The sequence below is a fragment of the Leucoraja erinacea genome, chromosome 1 (assembly GCF_028641065.1).
Source record: "Leucoraja erinacea ecotype New England chromosome 1, Leri_hhj_1, whole genome shotgun sequence".
In the NCBI taxonomy this organism is placed as follows: Eukaryota; Metazoa; Chordata; class Chondrichthyes; order Rajiformes; family Rajidae; genus Leucoraja; species Leucoraja erinaceus.
The window spans coordinates 8794879-8812338 of NC_073377.1; the positions used below are offsets into that span (position 1 = coordinate 8794879).

The window sequence follows — 17460 nt, forward strand, 5'->3', positions numbered from 1 at the left end:
ATGCGGCATTGGAGCAGCGCTTCCTTTGCTACCACCACTGCCGCTGCCAGCCTCCATCCATCCATCCACCCTGGGCAAAGATCCTGCAGTCCCTGGGTCTGTCAACCTCGCCGTGCGTCATAAGGGGGCGTCAGAATTATAATTAGCATTTCATGCAAATGAGCTCCTCGCCCGCCCGTCCGATGAGGTCATTTGTTTGGCGCGCATGCGCAGCGGCGGCACCAGCACCACCGTGTTGATCACGGCCGCGGAAAATGGCGGTGGCGTCGGCTGGGCCTGAACCCTGAGGCGGTAAACACCAGGCTGACAACACCCCCCTAGGAGCAAGGAAGGTGGCGCCCGGCGTAGATCGAGCGGAGAGAAAGAAAGAGAGAAACGTGAATTGGGATTTTGACGAGGGAAATATCCCGGGGAAGGCGGATTGAGATGCCCGAGTGCCCCGTTTAACAGCGCAATCCTTCCTCTCTCTCGCTCTCTCTACCCCCCCCCCCCCAACCCCACGGCCCAAGATGTGGCTCAAGCTGTTCTTCTTGCTCCTCTACTTCCTGGTCCTCTTCGTGCTGGCCCGGTTCTTCGAAGCCATCGTGTGGTACGAGACGGGCGTGTTCGCCACCAAGTTGGTGGACCCGGTGGCGCTGAGCTTCAAGAAGCTGCGGACCATCCTGGAGTGTAGAGGTATCTGCTACGCCGGCCTGCCCGAGAAGAAAGATGTCAGGGAGCTGGTGCAAAAATCAGGTATTAAATGCACCTGCTTTTAATGAATGTTTATGCAATACAACCCCCCCCCCCCCGTTTTTTTTTTACAGATGCTAGTTGATCTTATTCAACTGTTTTTTATTAATAATCAGGTGATAAGGTGGTGTGTTCATTTTCTTCAGTTTTTCCACATTGTATACTTTTTTCTACCTTCTCTAAGGCATTCATCCATCAGGATTTGATAATAATCATTGGGGATTTTCTGTATAATGTCATCGTGTTCCCTCATTGCTGATTTGCTTTGCCTTCTTAGATTAATATAACGTCTTATGCCATAGATAGACACGAAAAGCTGGAGTAACTCAGTGGGTCAGACGTCTTATACTATAACAAGATCTCAAAACATCTTGTGCAATAGGTGACACAAAGTACTGGAGTACCAGCGGGTCAGACAGCACCTGTGGGGTGACGTTTTGGGTCAAGGGCTGCAGGGAAAATGGTGGTAACTATAGGCTAGTGAGCTTAACATCTGTAGTTGGTCATTTACTGGGGAGGGATAGGATATACAGGCATTTGGATGGGCAAGGGCTGATTAGGGATAGTCAGCATGAGGTCGTGTCTCACAAATCTGATTGATTGTTTCGAAGATGTGAGCAAAAAGGTTGATGAAGGCAGAGCTGTAGATGTTGTGTACATGGACTTTAGTAAGGCGTTCGACAAGGTGTCATATGGTAGGCTGCTCTGGAAGGTTAGATCTTATGGGATACAAGGAGAGATAGCTGAATGGATAGCTAATTGGCTCCATGCAAGGAAGCAGAGGGTGATGGTGAAAGGTTAGTTCTCAGAATGGAGGCTTGTGACTAGTGGTGTGCCTCAGGGTTCGGTGCTGGGCCCGTCACTGTTTGTCATCTACATGAGAACACACAAGGCAAGATTAGCAAGTTTGCTGATGATATAAAAATTATTGGTTTTGCAGATAGTGAAGTTGGTTGTGAAAGATTACAGCAGGATCTGGATCGATTGGCCAGGTGGGCGAAGGAATGGTTGATGGAATTTAATACAGAGAAGTGTGAGGTGTTGCATTTTAGGTCGTCGAACAAGGGAAGGACCTACATAGTAAATGGTAGGCCTCTGGGTAGTGTTGTAGAATAGAGGGAACTGGGATGTCTAACAAGGATAGGACCTACACAGTGAACGGTTGGCCTCTGGGGAGTGTTGTAGAGCAGAGGGGTACAGGTGCATGGTTCCATGAAGGTCAAGCCGCAGGTAGATAAGGTGGTCAAAAAGGCTTTTGGCACTTTGGCCTTCGTGAGTCAGAATATAGAGTATAGAAGTTGGGAGGTCATGTTGCAGTTGTATAAGACGTGGGTGAGACCACATTTAGAATATTGTGTTCAGTTCTGGGCACCATGTTATAGGAAAGATATTGTCAAGCTTGAAAGTGTTCAGAAAAGATTTACGAGGATGTTGCCAGGACTAGAGGGTGTGAGCTATAGGGAGAGGTTGAGTAGGCTGGGTCTCTATTCCATGGAGTGTAGGAGGATGAGGGGAGATCTTATAGAAGTATACAAAATCATGAGAGGAATAGATCGGGTAGATGCACAGAGTCTTTTACCCAGAGTTGGGGAATCGAGGACCAGAAGACATATGTTCAAGGTGAAGAGGAAAAGATTTAATAGGAATCCGAGAGGTAACCTTTTCACACAGAGGGTGGTTGGTGTATGAAACAAGCTGCCAGAGGATGTAGTTGAGGCTGGGACTATCCCATCGTTTAAGAAACAGTTGGACAGGTACATGGATAGGACAGGTTTGGAGGGTTATGGACCAAGCGCAGGCAAGAGGGACTAGGGTAGATGGGACATTGTTGGCCAGTGTGGGCGAGTTGGGCCGAAGGGCCTGTTTCCACACTGTGTCACTCTGACTCTCCAAGAGTGTTTTATTGTCATATGTCTCCGATAGAACAATGAAATTCTTACTTGCAGCAGCTCAACAGAATATTGTTGTCAGAACCCTTCAGACTGATTGATGGCTTAATAGGCTCTTTGCAAAATGTTCTTAAAGAATCATAAAATTTGGCTTGTGTTTAAAAGGGGAAGAATTTTGACATATCGCCCATGAGGCATCGCTTTGAATGCATCTATACTTTTCCCATAAATAGTTTCTCTTTAAATGTATATATCAGATGTATATATTAAATTTGTTACTATACTCCAGAAAATCAGACTTAATACATGAACTTGATAATGTTGCTCCTTAAATTACCGTGAATAGTCACCTTGTTATAATAAGATTTTGTTTTACGTGGAATTAAGAGAAAGTTGGTCTAATTTCTTTATTCTTTAAATCAGAAGTTTACATTAATAATTCTCTAATTATAATTTTACATTTCCAGAATTCCTTTTATAATAACAATCAAATATGGTTTATTTCTATTCATTGGATTTTCTTGTATTTTCTTTATCCACACCTTCATTCCACCTCCACGTGAATAATTTAATACTTTGCCTGCACAAGCTTTAAATACTGGATGGTGAAAACTAGTTCACGGGTTTTCCCACGGCAGCTAAGTTTCCCAGACTTTGGAGGAAACAGGCATTTTATCAGTTTTGGTTTCCAGCTCCAAAGTGGCGTATAGGAGGTGGAAAAAGGTAAATATTAAACTTAGGAAAATGCTGGAATATTAAGAAAAGGGAAAGCATCTTTGTTCCGTTGCCTCAGATGTTTAAGCATGAGAAGTTTAAGCACTTTCATTTCAGATTTGCAGCAGTGACTTTTGCAGCAGCAATATTTTTGGGAGGTTTTGTATAGTGTAGTTTAAGGGCACGGAGAAATCATTCCTTTTACAGCACAGTTTGAGTAGCAACTGTAGATCTTGTAGCCCAATGACCGTACAAGCCAAAGCAATCTTGCCTAATTTTGTAATTGAAGTGTTGACTTGTCAAAATAATTTTCAGAGACGTTGTTTGTCAGCAATTAAGACTTAAACGCAGTTAACTATTCACTTGCACAGGTATACAAATTCTAAATGAGAGTTAATTATTTCTGGCATGTTTACTGTCTATTTGTAATATCTGCAGTGCTATTTTTTGCCCTCTTGCATGTGTCAAACCTCTTGGCAACAAGCTGCTGTGGGTGATATCTTGTTACCATATTTAACTGCATATGTGCATTCACAGGTGTTATTCAAATTACTGTTTAATATAGTGAAACGCGACAGAATCCTTATCTGTATTTTCTATCAATATTTTCTTTTTTACTTTTCATATCTATATTTAGGTTTCTATAAGACATTTCCATTCTATCAATGGTAACGTAGAGACTACAAACTACTAGTGATGAGATGCTAATTACAGTTTGATGTTTCCATATTATTTATGGTTTTGGAGCAAGAACAGGAAATCATTAGTCTGTTGAACGTGTCCCAGGCACATTTTTGGCATCGTGAACCTTGCTGGAAGGACTTTACTCAAACTCTCGACCATCTCTTTGCCTCCACGGATGCTTCTTGTCCTGCTGAGTTCGTCCAACACCTTTATTCTTGCTCCAGATTTCAGCATCTGCACTTGCTTGTGGCTCTAATGGTCATGTAATCTCCTGTGAGACAAAATTAAAGACAGGAATAAGAAAATCCTATGCAATTTCAGAGACAAAAAGATGTTGTTGAATGAATGATATGGTAGTTTTACTTTCATTAGTGTCATTAGTGAACAAGTGAATTTGTATGATAATCAATTAGTATCTGATTTTTTTTTTTTTAATGCCAGCTTTTTCCAGCATTTATGCAGAACACTGTTGTAATATGCCCATAGCAAATTTATTATAACATTTGAATAATTCCATATATGCTATGGGCATATTATGACATACTATTTAGCATTAGAATCATAGCGCTATACGGCATGGGAACAAGCCCTTCGGCCCATCTTGTCCATGCTGACTAGGTTGGCATTTTGGGTTAGGGCCATTTACCTGCATTTGCCCCTTAGACGTCTAAATGCTTCCTACTTACTTCTATAGCTGTCTCTGTCAGCATCCCAGAAACGGACCACTGAGTTATAGAGCTGTCCCTGGGGCCTCTCTTAAGTATCTCCCCTCTCACCTTAAGCCTATGCCCTCCAGTTTTAGAAAGACTGAGCTTTCACTTAGATAGACACAAAAAGCTGGAATAACTCAGGGGGACAGGCAGCACCTCTGGAGAAAAGGAATGGGTAGTTTTTCTGGTTGAGACCCTTCTTCAGACCTTTCACTTTATCCATACTTTATCAAGTAGACCTCAACAAGGTCACTGCTTAGCCTCCTATGCTGCAAAGGAAAATGTTGCAGCCTTTTCAATCACTCTGGGCAGTGAGCAGGTGCTATAGACCTGCACGGGAAGGTAGATGCTCCCGCCCCCTCGAGTCTCGGGCAGATGGGGCTCGGCCATCTGCTGGGAAGGCAGTCCATCTAGCAGAGGGAACACTCTGATTTAAAACCTCCACTGCCTTGTTGCCATATCCGGTCATGGGAAAAGGCTCCAGGAGTAAACCTCAAGAAAATCTGGAGTCAGAGTCCCCGTTCGTCGTTGTCTACAACCTCGCTCTGGCAGCTCCTGCGACGGCACTAGTGCCAAACTGTAACGGCCCTGCCGTTCCTTTGGATCGATCAGCGACATGGAGAGGGGGGACGTGCTACATGGGCAACAGCCTGTCCTCCATATGACATTGTCCAGGCTTGCATCCGACCAGGATGCATCACCCGTGGTCAGTCATGACCGAGGGGGGCCCACAATTCAATCTTTCCCGTAAACTCAAGTCTGCAAGTCCAGGTAACATTCTGTAAATTTGGTAAATTGATTGATCATCGGGTGACATCTAATGTAGGAAAATCAGGAATTTTTTATGTTTTCAAACAAAAGTTGAAGACAGGTTTTCAACTACAGAAATCTTTAAAAGTCGCAAGAGCCTTGAGATTTCAGGTTTAATGAAGAAAGGAAAAGTTGTAAATGATTTTGAATAATTAAAATATTGAGATGATATACATATATAAAGCAGGATGGTTAACTGTGATGGAAGATGTTGTGATGGAATTTGAGTCTACTGTTTCATTTAAGGACTTGCATTTTGGTAATTTAAAAAGAAACTTAACGACAAAGAACTTTCAACCAATTAAATGAATCAGTACATCATGCTAATTTTTATACTTCAAAATATTTTACATCTTCTATATTACTAAAAGTCTGATCTTGACTGCTTTTGGCCCACTGAGGCGCGATTTCCGAGAGCATGGCGCCACCTACGGCGGTCATTTTTGGCCACCTCGCTCAGAGCCCCCCTCCACCTTCCGGTACCAGAGGACTTTTCCCATCGATGAAAAATGAGAGAGATATTAATGTTTTTACAAAATTCTCCATTTCTCTCTGCTTCCCCCCTGCTGGCGGCAGAGGGAGGGATTATGAAACCCGGAAGTGTCGTGCCTCACTCAGTCTCTGCCAGACCCAGGAAGCGAGAGGGTCACGGCTCTCTGAGCTTCAAATAACACTGAATGCACGTCTACTCCACGGTGAGTCCCCTCGATGCGGCTGTAAAGTGGCTGCTGCCCAATTGTTTGCCTCGCCTTTTTTTTACGTTTGTGTTCACAAAATTAATTTTGGTTGTCAGGTGGCTGCTTGCTGCCCAATTGTTTGGTTGTCAGGTGGCTGCTTGCTGCCCAAATGTTTGCCTCCCCTTTTGTTAAAAAAAGTTTGTGTTCACAAAATGAATTTTGGTTGCCAGGTGGTTGCTTGCGGCCCAATTGTTTGCCTCGCATTTTTTTTTTTTTAAGTTTGTGTTCACAAAATGAATTTTGCTTGTCAGGTGGCTGCTTGCTGCCCAATTGTTTGCCTTGGCTTGGCTTTTAAAATCGTTGCAACAGTTGGCTGCCAGCCCAAGAATCCATTCGGCCCACAATGTCTATACTAGCCTTCTGGAAACCAATACCTTCAGCCCGCAACAACCAACATTAGCATCCCCCCCCCGCTGGCGAGCAATATTGGAATTGGTGGAGAGGTGGAATATTGCGTTGGTGACCAGCCCTCCCGTGTGATGCTGGGACCCAACGAGTCCCACTTAGTCTAGTAAGCAATAAAAATGTTTTAGCTCTGTGGCCTCTTGGGCCAATTCCATGATTCAAAATTAATGGTTGATCTTTCAGCTTGGCACTACACTAATCTCACATCCCTTTATCCACAATATTTAAACTACTGTTTTGGTGTTTCTGTACTATTTTTTCTCAGGTGATTTGATGGAAGGCGAGCTTTATTCTGCACTTCGCGAAGAGGAAGCATCGGAATCTACCATTAGCACTGACTTCAGTGGCGAGATGCATTTCTACGAACAGGTGGAAGACACTAAGGATGGGATATGGCTGGTCCAAGTAATTACTTCTGTGTTTTTGTTAAATGCTGTATTAAGGCTCACAAAATTTATCACCAACTCAAATGCTCAGAGTTCACAAAATTCATAGTGATGACCACATTCAGCTCTATGTGTTTTTCATACTATTTGAGTCTGAACAGTGCATAGTAGTCACCCTCATGTTAAAAAGGGGCATGGAAGTTGAGGACCTTCAATAAAAGGAAACTATATATATATCTAGTGCCAGACACAAAATGCTGGAGTAACTCAGTGGGTCAGGCAGCATCTCTCGAGAGAAGGAATGGGTGACGTTTCGGGTCGAGACCCTTCTTCAGGCAGTATCAGACAGTTCTAGTATCAGACAGTTCATTTAAATGTTCACATCACTCACAAGGACCATTGATTGTTGGAGGTATGAAAGGGGAGGAAAAGGAATGGTTATATTTGTAAACCAGCATCTGCAGTTTCTTGTGATTCCTAGATTATATTGGAGTTAGGAAAGGGCAGACATGAAATTATATTTTTCAGCATGGACCAAATGATGGAAACTGTAATTCACAGGAGCCATTTCCAATTTGATTTTGGAGAGGGAAACATTTTGAACAAAAGTTGAGATAAATGTGTAGGAAGGAATTAAGTTTAAACTGACGATAGACACAAAAAGCTGGAGTAACTCGGCGGAACAGGCAGCATCTCTAGAGAGAAGGAATGGGTGACTCAAGTCTGAAGAAGGGTCTCGATCCAAAACATCACCCATTCCTTCTCTCCAGAGATGCTGCCTTGTTAAGATAAATAATAGGGTTAGTAATCATGTTGAAACTGTTATTGGTTTCAAATTCCAAAAGCATCTAACATTATAAGATGTAAAGGTGCTTAAAAGTAACCATAGGTCATCTCTAGTGATGCATAGTCAGGTCTTTGAATTAAGTATTTTAAATTTACTTTTTTTCTGCAATAAAAGTAAAATATTACATAGAGCTGAAGCTGGAAAGTGTCTTTGTTTTCGTGTTTTAATGAGTAGTGCCTTCCTTGTTTTCCCAATTTTCCTTGGAGACAGTCAGTCTTTTGGAAGCACTGTTTAGTGTTTGATAGGTTAGCACCTAAAGATCTTTCATGTTGTACTCCTACATAAAAAATGAATCTTGAATCAATTAGATGCTTTATTTTTCAAATATTGTACCCAAGTCCAGAGTGCATTTTAATGATAAATTTATTTTAAAATCCCCTGCAGTAGAGATAAATGTCATCAGCAGCAGTTTTTCATGAATCTATTTGGTGTAAACAATTCGGATGCAAAGTAGAAATATAATGAATTATGGTCTAATTTAGAGGGATAATAGGCCAAACGGAGGCAGATTGGACCAGTACAGTTGGGGCATGCGGATTGGTGTGAACACGTTGGGCCAAAGGGCCTGTGTCCATGCTATATGTCTCATAGTGTCCAATGCTTTGCTGAGACCTATGTGAAAGGAACTGCTATCAAGCTCTTCATAGGCAGATTACTATCTAAATGGCGTCAAGTTGGGAAAAGGGGAAGTACAGTGGGTCCTTGTTCATCAGTCTATGAAATTAAGCATGCAGGTACAGCAGGCTGTGAAGAAAGCGAATGGCATGTTGGCCTTTATAACATGAGGAGTCGCATATAGGAGCAAAGAGGTCCTTCTGCAGTTGTATAGGGCCCTAGTGAGACCACACTTGGCGTATTGTGTGCAGTTTTGGTCCCCTAAGTTGAGGAAGGACATTCTTGCTATTGAGGGAGGGCAGCGTAGGTTTACAAGGTTAATTCCCGTGTTGGCGGGACTGTCATATGCTGAGACAATGGAGCGGCTGTTCTTATGCACTCTGGAGTTTAGAAGGGTTCCTGATGTTGGGGGAGTCCAGAATCAGGGGCCATAGTTTAAGAATAATCGGTAAGCCATTTAGAACGGAGACGAGGAAACACTTTTTCACACAAAGTTGTGAGTCTGTGGAATTCTCTGCCTCAGAAAGCGGTGGAGGCCGGTTCTCATGATACTTTCAAGAGAGCTAGATAGGCTCTTAAAGATAGCGGAGTCAGGGGATATGGGGAGAAGGCAGGAACGGGGTACTGATTGGGGATGATCAGCCATGATCACATTGAATAGCGGAGCTGGCTCGAAGGGCCGAATGGCCTACTCCTGCACCTATTGACTATTGTCATAAAATGACCTTTAGCAGATTGGTCAATGAAGTAAAATCCCATGACATCCATGGGAGAGTTTCAGAACAGATCAAAAATGGTCCGTGGAACTTTGTATCTTCATTTTTGAAGATGGGACCCATATTTACGAATTTTGTAGCTGATGCAAAAAATAGCCATCCGGTCGAAAGCCAGAGGGAAAGCTTTGAGTTGCAGGGAAATATTTATGGTATAGTCATTTAAATAGAAAAGCAGCAAATGGAATTTATTCCAGAATGAGAGATTTATAGAAAACATAGAACATAGTAAAATAGGTGCCAGGAGTAGGCCATTCGGCCCTTCAAGCCAGCATCGCCTTTCAATATGATCATGGCTGATCATCTAAAATCAGCTCCCCGTTCCTGCTTTTCACAACATCCCTTGATTCCTTTAGTCCTAAGGGCTAAATCTAACTCTTTCTTGAAAACATCCAGTGAATCGGCTTCCACTGCCTTCTTTGGCAGAGAATTCCACAGATTCACAACTCTCTGGGTAAAGATTTTCCTCATCTCAGTCCTAAATGGTCCACCCCTTATTTTTAAACTGTGACCCCTGGTTCTGGACTCCCCCAACATTGGGAACATTTTTCCTGCATCTAGCCGGTCCAATCCTTTAAGAATGTTATATGTTTCTATAAGATCCTGTAGCGGCACCATACATGGTGAATAAAGGTGAGACGTCAGGCCGGTTCAAAGAGTCGTTTATTCAGTGGTGGTTGGTGCGCTAACTATAATACAATGTTGCTGTAGTTGAGCGAGGTTGTTCTCTCGGGCTCAGCTACCGGTTAACTGCTCAAGGTCTTGCGGTGAGAGACCTTTAGTACCAGGACACTCCCTCTAGCCCATGACGTCACATGCCCACCCTCGTATCTCCTGACGAGGGTTCGAGCATGAGTGGCCCTCTCATCCTTCTAAATTCCAGTGAATACAAACCCAGTCGACCCATTCTTTCAACATATGTCATTTGGAGAGGTGGATAAGGCAATTGGATTGTGCTGTGAATGGGACAGTAATGGTATACTTAGAGAATGCAGAACTACAGACAATTATGGAAATTGGGATTAGGTTGGGTAGCTTATTTTCAACTTGCAGGCACAGTGGACATTGTTTGTAAATTTAAGTCATAAATTCTGAATCTAACTACCTGAACTGGTGTTTAAGGTCAAGCTATTGTTCTGGATTAAAAACATAAAATACAGTACTGGAAATGTATAGCAGGTCAGGCAGCATTTGTGGCAATTAATATTTCAGATATTTACTTTCCTCCTCAGAAGTAGGATAAAATATTACTATAAAATAATATCACAGTTGTTTTTAAATAACCACATGTTATTTCACAGGTTGTGGCTAAAGATAAAGATCCTTTGTTGGGCAAGGAACAGTGGCACAAGATGGTGAAGAAAGTGTCCCAGTTTGGTATACGTACTGGAGCTTTCATTTGTTCCAATGATCCCAGGTAAGCTTTTTAGTGTCTTTATTCTGAAACCCTACACAGCATATTTGGTTATATTGCAGAAATCTATTGCCTGTCATTCAGAATGGTAATTTTTCTGTTTTCTGAAGGATGTGACAAAAGCAAATATTCTCAGTGCAAGGTACACAAAAATGCTGGAGAAACTCAGCGGGTGCAGCAGCATCTATGGAGCGAAGGAAATGGGCAAAGTTTTGGGCCAAAACCCTTCTTCAGACTGGAGGTGGGGGGGGGAGAAGGAAAAAGGAGGAGGAGCCAGAGGGCTGAGGGAGTGATAGGAAGGGGAGGAACAGCAAGAGCTAACATAATTGGGAGAATTCAATGTTCATGTCGTCAGGATGCAGACTCCCCAAGCGGAATCAATAATTGGGAGGTCACGGTGTAGTTGGTGAGACCGCATTTAGAATATTTTGTTCAGTTCTGGGCACCATGTTATAGGAAAGATATTGTCAAGCTTGAAAGGGTTCAGAAAAGATTTACGAGGATGTTGCCAGGACTAGAGGGTGTGAGCTATAGGGAGAGGTTGAGTAGGCTGGGTCTCTATTCCATGGAGCGCAGGAGAATGAGGGGAGATGTTATATAGGTGTACAAAATCATGAGAGAAATAGATCGGGTAGATGCATAGTCTTTGCCCAGAGTAGGGGAATCGAGGACCAGAGGACATAGGTTCAAGGTGAAGGGGAAAAGATTTAATGGGAATCCGAGGGGTAACGTTTTCACACAAAGGGTGGTGGGTGTATGGAACAAGCTGCTAGAAGAGGTAGTTAAGGCTGGGACTGTCCCAACGTTTAAGAAACAGTTAGATCAGTACAAGGATAGAACAGGTTTGGAGGGATATGGACCAACCGCAGGCAAGTGGGACTAGTGCAGCTGGGACATTGTTGGCTGGTGTGGGCGAGTTGGGCCAAAGGGCCTGTTTCCACACTGTATCACTCTGACTATTATGTTTGCACAATGACTAAGGCACTGGTTGATACTGGGGGGTGGGGAGGTAAAATACACACACACACGGAATATTAAAATAACCTTCCTGGCATGTATAAGCAATAGGGAGACCATCTGTCATATGAATTTTTTAAAAGGTGGAAATACAATGCTGCCGATGCTTGTGATTCTCTCCCCCCCCACAGGAAGAACTACGGCAGCAAATAAATCCCTTTTCACCTCAGCATTTCTTATTGAATCAGAGCTGTGTCCAATTAAAATAAAATAAATGTTATATTAGATTGCATAATATCTGCTCACTGCTATGAATCACTTGGTGTGTGAACAATAGGAAGTTTAAAACAAATTTGAATATTCAATACCACTAAGGTATAAGCAATTGTAGATTGAAAGCGAGAATATGGCTTCCAGCCAGTTTAAAACGCAGCACTTGGCTGTCAAAAATAAGCCACGAGTTTCTGCCTCTAATAGGTTGAATATATGAAGCTCATCTCCTGCAGTAGCTTCCTTGCCTCTGAAGAATTAACCCTGGAGTCAGCTCATCCATATGCCGACATGACATTATCCATATGCACATAATGGAGATTTTGCCATTCAGTTACAAACACCGTGACTATCTTCATTTTTTTTTGGGGGGGGGGCCTAGTTATACAGCACAGAAACAGGCCCTTCGGCCCATCTCGTTCATGCAGATTCAAGATGCCCTATAAAGCTAATCTAATTTAGCCCGTATCCATCAACCAACCTTTCCTATCTGTATACCATGTAGTCAAGTGTCGTTTAAATGTTGTTATGCCTTAACCACCTCCTTTGGGCAGCTTATTCCAATATTTAAGAATTTTTTACAAAGAAACCTCCATCATTCCAGTGCCCAAGATAAATTCAGAAAGCAATTCCAATAATTACCACCCAGTACCTCTAACACTGACCATAATGAAGCGCTTTGAAAGATTGATAATGGCCCACATTTGCAACAGTCTTCTGGAAATTCTAGACCCTTTGCAATTGGCTCACAATAAAATAGGTCTATTGAGGACCTATGGAGGATAGATGATCTTGCACTACATTCAGGTCTGGATCACCTCAAGAATAAGAAATATCTATGTATGGATGCTATTCATTACTTGCACTTCGACCTTCAATGCCATCATTCAGATTAAATTAATCTCTCATCTTCTATACCATGGCATCGGGACATCCATTTAGAACTGGCCTGGATTTCCTGACTGGCAGACATCAGTCGGTGAGAACTGGTCATTTAATTGCCTCCACTCTGATCCTCAACATTGGCACTTCTCGGAGTTGTGTGCCAGCTGCCTGCTCTAATCCCTGTAAGTTTAAACTAAGGCCAAGTACAATGCCAACCTTTTATGTTTGACGATGAGGATGATCATATAATGAGGCCAGATCAACAATGTACAGGCAAGAGATCAAGAACTTTGTGTCATAGCACAACAACCTTGCCCTTGACACCAGCAAGACAAAAAGGATGGTTGTTGACCAAAGGAAGGAATAGATAAAGTCATAGAGTGATACAGTGTGGAAACAAGCCCTTCGGCCCAACTTGTCCACACCACCCAGCTACACTAGTCCCACCTGCCTGCATTTGGTCCATATCCCTCCAAACCTGTCTTATCCATGTACCTGTCTAACTGTTTCTTAAACATTTGGATAGTCCCAGCCTCAACTACCTCCTCTGGCAACTTGGTCCATACACCCACCACCCTTTGTGTGAAACACAACCCCGTCCTTATCAACAGCTTCTGTAGAGATGCTTGACGGCTTCAGGTTCTCAGGCATCCGTATCACCAACTACCTAACCTGGTCCCTGATTCAACTATCAAGAAAGCTCATTGGTATATTTACCTTCTTAGGCTCCTGAGAAGATATGGCATGTGCACAAGGATTGTCTCGAAATTCTGCACTTGTGCTGTTGAGGGTATTCTGATGGGGTGTAACTCAGCCTGGTATGGCGAGCACTCTGCTCTTGACTGCCTGAACCTGCAGAGAGTGCTGAATGAACCCAGTCCATCGCAGACTCGTTAATTCCTTCTATTTGGTCCATCTTCATGGTGTGTGGCATTAGGAAGGCCTGAAGTATCATCAAGCTTGCTCTACACCTTGGCTGTTCTCTTCTCTCTTTTCTACCTTCATGGAGAGGATGCAGGAGCTTGAAAGTCCAGATGTTCAGATTTTAAAATAGCTTCTTCTATCAGACTCTTGAATCAATCAACTTTTTCACACATTCTTGGAGCTCATTTGGTTATTCCAGTATTGTACTGTAATATGTTTTGTACTACTGCAGAACGCACTACAATATCTTGCCATTCTTCAGCTCTGTACTTGTGTATTATTGTGTTTATGATTACTCTATGCATTCTGTTTACTCTGTAAACTTCACGTGAACAAGGAATTTCATTGCATCCAAGGAATCCCCATTGCACAATAAACAATCTGATCTGAGCAGTAACGTTTGAATAGCTTCACCACAGGGACTGCGATATTTCAGGAAAACATCCAATGCCACTTTGTGCTGCTGTAGTTAGATTATAATCTTCATCATGGGCTAACAGCCATCTTCTGAGCAACGATTTCTACACATGGACATTTTTTTTTAGTGTTATCTGGCACTTGTCTCCAGTTCTATGCTGCTAGTTTTAACCACTTGATCTCCCCTGCAGTCAGAGAAATTGTAAATTTTTAATAAACAATTTTTGCCCAAATTCAACTATAGGAAAGTTGTTGCATTCAGTCCCTGCCTAAACTCCACACCCTCATGACCAACTTCCCCATACCGAACAGCATTACAACAATAAACCTTGTCCTCTTCTTTGATTCAGAACAGAACAAAATATTCTTGCAATCGACCTATAATCAAGACTACTACTGCAATCTACTCATCTTTCAACCCACCTAACTGTGATATTTTTAGCCATGTTTTTCATAATCTCTTTTAACATCTGCATTTTGGGCCTATAATTTTCATTATAAATTCCAATTTGTTCAAAGAACAGTATTATATGCAGTCATCAAATATATTGAGGCAGCATCTATGGACCGAAAGAATAGGCGATGTTTCGGGTCGAGACCCTTCTTCAGACTGATGGGGGGTGGGGGGGAGAAAGGAAGGGGCGGAGGCAGAAGTAGGCTGTGGGAGAACTGGGAAGGGGAGGGGAAGGAGGGAGAAAGCAAGGACTACCTGAAATTGGAGAAGTCAACATTCATACCGCTGGGGTGTAAACTACCCAAGCGAAATATGAGGTGCTGCTCCTCCAATTTGCGGTGGGACTCACTCTGGCCATGGAGGAGGCCCCAGGACAGAAAGGTCGGATTCGGAATGGGAAGGGAAGGTCTGAGCCACCGGGAGATCAGGTTGGTTAATGTGAACCAGGCGGAGGTGATGGGTGAAGCGATTGCCAAGCCTGCGCTTGGTCTCACCGATGTAGAGCAGTTGACACCTGGAACAGTGGATGCAATAGATGAGGTTGGAGGAGGTGCAGGTGAACCTCTGCCTCACCTGGAAAGACTGCTTGGGTCCTTGGATGGAGTGGAGGGTGGTGGTAAAGCGACAAGTGTAGCATTTCCTGCAGTTGCAAGGGAAAGTACCAGGGGAGGGGGTGGTTTGGGTGGGAAGGGACGAATTGACCAGGGAGTTACAGAGGGAGCGTTCTCTGCGGAAAGTCCAAAGGGGAGGAGATGGGAAGATGTGGCCAGTGGTGGGATCCCGTTGGAGGTTGCAAAAATGTTGGAGGATTATCTGTTGGTCGGGTGACGGCTGGTAGGATGGAAGGTGAGGACTAGAGGGACTCTGTCCTTGTTACGAGTTTGGGGATGGGGAGTGAGAGCGGAGCTACGGGATATAGAGGAGACCCTGGCCTCATCTATTCCCTAAAGAATGAGGACATCTCCAATGCCCTGGTTTGGAACACCTCAACCTGGGTGCTGATGCGGCGTAGACGGAGGAATTGGGAGTAGAGGGATAGAATCCTTACAGGAAGCAGAGTGGAAGAAGTGTAGTCTTAACAGGATTAAGCACTTGACAGGATTATTGTCAAATAATTTGTCAATGGGGTTCACAGCCCATCAGTGCAAAATAGAAAGCTGAAGCATTTGTAAGAATCTTCAACCAGAGTGACGAGTGAATGATCCCTCTCAGCCCCTTCCCGTGGTCTCCTGCATGATAGATGCCAGTCTTCACTCTGCAATGGTTAAAGGCATTGAACAAAACAAAGCCTCTGGTCTCTGACAACATTTCGACAAGAGTACTGAAGACTTCTGCAGAATTTGCCATGCTCTTGGGTGTTTGAGTGCAGCTGCAACACTGGCATCTACCTAAGAAAGTATAAAATTGTCCCATGTATGAATGTCCACAAGAAGCAGGAAAAATCCAACCTGGCCGATTTTCACGCCACTAGTTTACTCTAATCATCAGCAACATAAAAACATAGAAACATAGAAAATAGGTGCAGGTGTAGGCCATTCGGCCCTTCGAGCCTGCACCGCCATTCAATATGATCATGGCTGATCATCCAACTCAGTATCCTGTACCTGCCTTCTCTCCATACCCCCTGATCCCTTTAGCCACAAGGGCCACATCTAACTCCCTCTTAAATATAGCCAATGAACTGGCCTCAACCAACCTCTGCGGGAGAGAATTCCAGAGATTCACCACTCTCTGCGTGAAAAACGTTTTCCTCATCTCGGTCCTAAAAGATTTCCCCTTTATCCTTGAACTGTGACCCCTTGTTCTGGACTTCCCCAACATTGGGAACAATCTTCCTGCATCTAGCCTGTCCAATCCCTTAAGAATTTTGTAAGTTTCTATAAGATCCCCCCTCAATCTTCTAAATTATAGCGAGTACAAATCGAGTCTATCCAGTCTTTCTTCATATGAACGTCCTGACATCCCAGGAATCAGTCTGGTGAACCTTCTCTGTACTCCCTCTATGGCAAGAATGTCTTTCCTCAGATTAGGAGACCAAAACTGTACACAATACTCCAGGTGTGGTCTCACCAAGACCCTGTACAACTGCAGTAGAACCTCCCTGTTCCTATACTCAAATCCTTTTGCTATGAATGCTAACATACCATTCGCCTTCTTCACTGCCTGCTGCACTTGCATGCCTACTTTTAATGACCCAGGTCTCGTTGCATCTCCCCCTATCCTAATCGGCCACCATTCAGATAATAATCTACTTTCCTGTTTTTGCCACCAAAGTGGATAACCTCACATTTATCCACATTATACTGCATCTGCCATGCATTTGCCCACTCACTCAGCCTATCCAAGTCACCTTGCAGCCTCCTAGCATCCTCCTCACAGCTAACACTGCCCCCCAGCTTCGTGTCATCCGCAAACTTGGAGATGTTGCATTCAATTCCCTCGTCCAAATCATTAATATATATCGTAAATAGCTGGGGTCCCAGAACTGAGCCTTGCAGTACCCCACTAGTCACTGCCTGCCATTGTGAAAAGGACCCGTTTACTCCTACTCTTTCCTTCCTGTCTGCCAGCCAGTTCTCTATCCACATCAATACTGAACCCCCAATACCATGTGCTTTAAGTTTGTATACTAATCTCTTATGTGGGACCTTTTCGAAAGCCTTCTGAAAGTCCAGATATAACACATCCACTGGTTCTCACTTATCCACTCTACATGATGGAAGGATTTATTGCTAGTGCTGTGAAGTGACACTTGGCAACAATCTACTTGCGGAAGCCCAGTCTGTGTTCCATCAGTCACCCAGCTCCTGACTTTGTTACAGCCTCGGTTTAAATTT

At 43.4% G+C, this 17460-nt stretch overlaps 1 protein-coding gene across 1 annotated transcript in view; it reads left to right on the forward strand.

The window, feature by feature from the left end:
• Window positions 1–248: 248 nt before the first annotated feature.
• LOC129705418 (charged multivesicular body protein 3-like) overlaps window positions 249–17460 on the forward strand; it is a 50975-nt gene continuing 33763 nt past the window's right edge. The window contains exons 1-2 of the mRNA XM_055649148.1: window positions 249–735; window positions 6947–7086. Coding sequence (XP_055505123.1) covers window positions 510–735; window positions 6947–7086 — 366 coding nt within the window. The 5' untranslated portion in view covers window positions 249–509. The remainder of the gene's footprint in view (window positions 736–6946; window positions 7087–17460) is intronic.